Source organism: Cynara cardunculus, assembly GCF_001531365.2.
Source record: "Cynara cardunculus var. scolymus isolate 2C chromosome LG 7, CcrdV1, whole genome shotgun sequence".
NCBI lineage: Eukaryota > Viridiplantae > Streptophyta > Magnoliopsida > Asterales > Asteraceae > Cynara > Cynara cardunculus.
This window is the reverse complement of record NC_037534.1, coordinates 8,485,818-8,490,765: the sequence shown is the minus strand read 5'-3', so window position 1 is coordinate 8,490,765 and position 4,948 is coordinate 8,485,818. Positions and strand designations below refer to the sequence as shown.

The following is a 4,948-nucleotide window of genomic DNA, read 5'->3' as shown; positions in this document are numbered from 1 at the left end:
AAAAAAAAAGGGATTATCATCAAATCACTGAGAGAGAGGATCAACAGGTTCTTTTGAAAAAGTACATATACAGGTGCATGAACTATAAGGACTACCTATGTGAGTGTGAAGTTTTGTTGCTTCGAGAAGCTTGGGCTTAGTTTCTATACACTCATGAATGGATTCGATACATGGCTTATAATATGGTCAAGTGTAAACATTAGAACTTGTGTTTAATTTTTTTTTAAGTATATAATATATACATACGACAAATAGAACAAATAAACTCACACACCCTCCTCACCTTTTGTAAGATTTGAACCCTTGACCTCCTAAGAAGCCAAGAACTCACATACCGCTAGGCCAAAGACTCTTTAGTAACTTGTGTTTAAACTTATGTGTATATTATCTTCAAAATTACTCAAATGAGTTGATGGGTTCAATCCTTAGGATAACCAGATTCTCGAGTATTTGAAATTTGTATTATACTAACGTGGAAATTCAAATTTTCATTTATGCATGAGTTTGGTTTTATGTTTGGTTATTTGTTAATCATGGATTACACTAAAATAGGGGAGGAATGTTGGTGATTTTAGTGTCATCAAGCCATTTAATATGATCGGATTAATGTGACACAAGATGAAATTAGACTTAACTATGATTCGAGTCTGGAGGTGCGGAGTGCACGCTCGGATAAATTATGTTGATCTTGGGTACGCGGGGGACCGGGGGCAGCACTCCTGGCGAGGTCAGGGGGCCGCCCTTGCAGGGTGCAGGGAAGCGCCTCGGCCCAAAAATTCATCCGTATGTAAGAAATAGATCCCAACTCTCTAACAGTTGCGTCTGTTGGGAACAGACATGGCTCCTGCCAAAATAATCGACTTAACCGCCAATGACCATATATACGATTTCGATTCATTGCAGGTTGACGATCTTTTGCATACTGTTACTTGCCAAAATTTTGAATCACAAGGTACATAAACAAACAAGGAAATTATGTGTTTGATCTTGGATTTTGACTAAAATCCTGAAGTTATTCTTGGATTATCCCAAATCTGATTTCGTGGTACCCCAGGCTATGGGGTTGAAATTACAGATCTTGGAAAGTGTTTAATACACGATCTTTCAATTATCCAAGTATATTGATATTTTGTTTCCAAAATTCTAACATACGTATTATATTCAGTAAAAATAAATAAATTATTTATACTTTATATTTTCTTAATACATAATTTCATCCGATTTTGGATCCGGTCGCTTTGTGTAGGTACAAAACTAGTGAATCATAACAACAATTTCATGTTGGTGAATGTGTAGTTTAGTAAAATACAGTATCCGAGCATATAGAAAACTTGCGTTGCATAGTATTGGTTTTCAATGGACATCATTCTCTTGTTTTCCACAGAGTTCTGAAACAACAGAAGCCCACAAAGTATGTATAGTAGAGCATGTGGGAGTATGGGATATTTAATTAGCACTGCAAGATCAAGAAAATGAAAACGCCACTTCGTGGATTCGCATGACAACTCCACGTATAGCAACAAGGACTCATAGCAACCCCTCATACCTAAATGGTGAGCAAAGTGTTTGCAATCATTACCTCCACAATTGAAAATACCCATACTTTCCACTCATTAGTGCATAGAATATCTTGGTGTTCCTATTTCTCGTTATTAAAAGTCTGTAGAGTGAAACAGTTAGCTCTCAAATCTCAATTGGATATCGCACCTTCCCAAGATGCATTAAAACAATCCAATCTCACAAGCAACATGCACCTGTCTTCTGATTCTAGCTCTAAGAAATGGTTGCTCGCCACGTATAGTTTAGGAAATGCAATTGGAAGAAAACCGAGAGATAGTAATGGGTCCACGTATTAGACTACATATTTCTATGCACATGGATTGCAGCATATTTAATGATTAAGTTCCAAGATGTGGGAGGAATTTCATGCAATCATTGTGGAGCGTTTAATCTCCTATAAAATCCATATCGTGGAGCTGGTGGTTAGTATCAGTATCACACAGTCAAGTGTATTTCATACCTTGCACTTTCAACACCTATTAAGATCGACCAGATAAAAATGGGTGTTTCTTCAAAACCAACATCAAGGAAACATTTCCGATCCATTACTTTGCCATGCAGATCTCATCCGAGCACCGATAGAATCCAGAAAGTGCTGAATAAGGTCAAAACATGGGAGTCAATATCATCGTTATCCAATCCATCAGCAGAGATCGTTTGCAGCGGTTTGTCTCAACTGACAGAGTTGTATGAATGCTTGGATGACCTTTTCAAAACATCTCTCTCCCAAAATCTGTCGATATCCAGCAACCATACCACGAAATTTATGGATGAGTTACTCGACGCATCTGTCAAGTTCTTGGACATTTGCAGCATTACTACTGATGTCATGTCGCAAACTAAAGAGCACCTGAGAGATCTCGGATGTGATTTAAGGAGGAAGGGTACGGGTTCCAGCATTGAAAGCACCACTGCAAAATACATTGTATTCAGAAATAAACTGAGAAAAGACATAAAAGGATCGGTGGCTAGTTTGAAGCAAATGGATAACATGATCTGCTGCTGTCGCTTCAAGGAAGATGATTCTGAAAACCACCATCTGACGTCGGTGATCCAAGCATTTAGAGATGTTAAAGCATTTACCATTGTTATTTTCCGGTTGTTGTTGGTGTTCTTGGCTACCCCACTTTTGAAGAGAAGGCCAGGAAGCAGATGGACAGCTGTTTCAAGATTTCTATCTAGTGGTAAAGTGGTTCCTGAAGAGAAAGCTGATGATTCGAATGCGAATGAGTTGCAACGCCTTGATGCTGCACTCTTCAGATACTGTACCAGTGACAAACAGGAATTCATACAAATCGTAAAAAAGAAAATAGAGGTGTTGGAGGCTACTCTTGAAGTCATCAACTCTCATTTAGATTTGATTTCTAAGCGCCTGATTGCAACAAGGGTCTCTCTACTTAACATGGTGTCTTTCTATTGACGGAAACCTCGAGATATGTCTGCAAAGATTGTCCAAGTTTTTAGATAATGGATAGGATTCGTAATTGTCATGTAAATGTTATACGATTCTTTATGGTGTGGACAAAAGGTCTATCATATTCGTACACTTTATGATCCTTTTTCATCCAAGCTTGTGCTTGAGATTTGACTCATACTTATTCTCCAAAATTTTGTAGTTTTTCCCCAAATATGTTGGATCGAAACACAAACAAAGCATAATTTAAGAGGATGATCAACAGGTTAATGTTGCATAAAATTGTGTCTGCACATACGCATATATATAGAGGATGGTTGTAATGGATATGTATATATGAAACACACATTTTATTATCACAACAACCAACAATTATAACAGTTTTACATAGATATATATATATACACAATACTAAAGAACGGCTTGTACCTCGTCAAGACACCCTTTAAGGCAACGATTCAATTTGTAACTATCATAACAGTTAACTATCCATAACTATTAATTAATGTCATCTAGCTTACACGTTTCAACACACCCCCTTAAACTAGATTACTTACAATATTAAGCACTGCATTCAACACCTTGAAGTATTCAAACTTCAAACATCATCAGTTTCTTTGACTTTCCCAGGGAGAGTCTTGAAGTATTCAAACTTCAAACATCACAGTTTCTTTGACTTTCCAAGAGAGAGTATCATCCATGGATACATTCATCACCTTGTTTCTTTTTACAAGGTTTTCATCATCCTTGTACCATACATCATCAAGATCCCAGAATTCACTATGGAAAGCATCATCTACAGCTTTAAGCACATCATCTTTTGCCGTCAAAGTGCACCAAACATCTTCCTTAACAAGTTCATCAATCTCAAAAGTCATAAACATCGTGTCTACCTTCTTGGATTCATTCATAAACTTGGCATCTTCATGTTCATCTTGTTGTTTCCTTTTGCAAAACTTCATCGTATGACTGTACTTATGACAGTAGTAACATTGCTTTTTAGACAACGGTATTCTTGGTCGTTTGCCATCTGAAAGATCTTCATTTTTAAAAGTGCTTTCACCATGATCTTCATAACTTGGTTCCTTGTTAAAACCTTTCACTACTAGAAAACCAGGTATCAGCGACGACTATCAGCGAGGGAATTTTTCCCTCGCAGATCAGCGAGGGAATTTTTCCCTCACAGATCAGCGAGGGAATTTTTCCCTCGCAGATCAGCGAGGGATCAGCGAGGGAAATGACAAAAAACACATTCCCTCGCTGATCCCTCGCTGATCTGCGAGGGAAAAAATTCCCTCGCTGATCCCTCGCAGATCAGCGAGGGATCAGCGAGGGAAATTCCAAAAAACTCATTCCCTCGCTGATCCCTCGCTGATCTGCGAGGGAAATTTTCCCTCGCTGATTTGCGAGGGATCAGCGAGGGAAGTTCCGAAAAAACTATTTCCCTCGCTGATCTCTCGCTAATTTGCGAGGGAACTTTCTTCTACACATTCCCTCGCTGATCCCTCGCTGATTTGCGAGGGATCAGCGAGGGAAATATCAAAAATCATAATCCCTCGCTGATCCCTCGCAAATCAGCGAGGGATCAGCGAGGGAATGTGAATTTTTTTCATTTCCCTCGCTGATCCCTCGCTGATTTGCGAGGGATCAGCGAGGGATTTTTCTATTTTTCCTATTTTCTCATTTTTATGTGTTGATATCGTATGTATGCATGTCATGTGTTGTTTGTGTGTGTGTGCATATATATATATATATATATATGTTGTGGTTGCTAACCGCGATATATGCATGTGTTATAAGTATATATACCCGTCGTGAGGGATCAAAATGATATACATTCACATATAGACATACGTTTAAACATATATTCAACAACTCAATCGTGGTTAGCAACTAGTACACATCGTGTATATATGTGTATATATAATTGACCGACGACGGGTATATATATACTTACAACACATTATATATATA

General features: G+C 38.1%; 1 protein-coding gene across 1 annotated transcript; it reads left to right on the top strand.

Annotated features, from left to right (window-relative positions):
- The first annotated feature begins 2,059 nt into the window (after positions 1-2,059).
- Positions 2,060-2,980, top strand: LOC112515766. The gene has a single exon (XM_025122692.1). The coding sequence runs from the start codon at positions 2,060-2,062 to the stop codon at positions 2,978-2,980; it is 921 nt and encodes a 306-aa protein (XP_024978460.1).
- Positions 2,981-4,948: the final 1,968 nt, after the last annotated feature.

What these genes read in the sequence shown, in the direction of transcription:
- LOC112515766 (XM_025122692.1), top strand. Translation starts at nt 2,060, where the DNA reads ATGGGTGTTTCTTCAAAACCAACATCAAGGAAACATTTCCGATCCATT.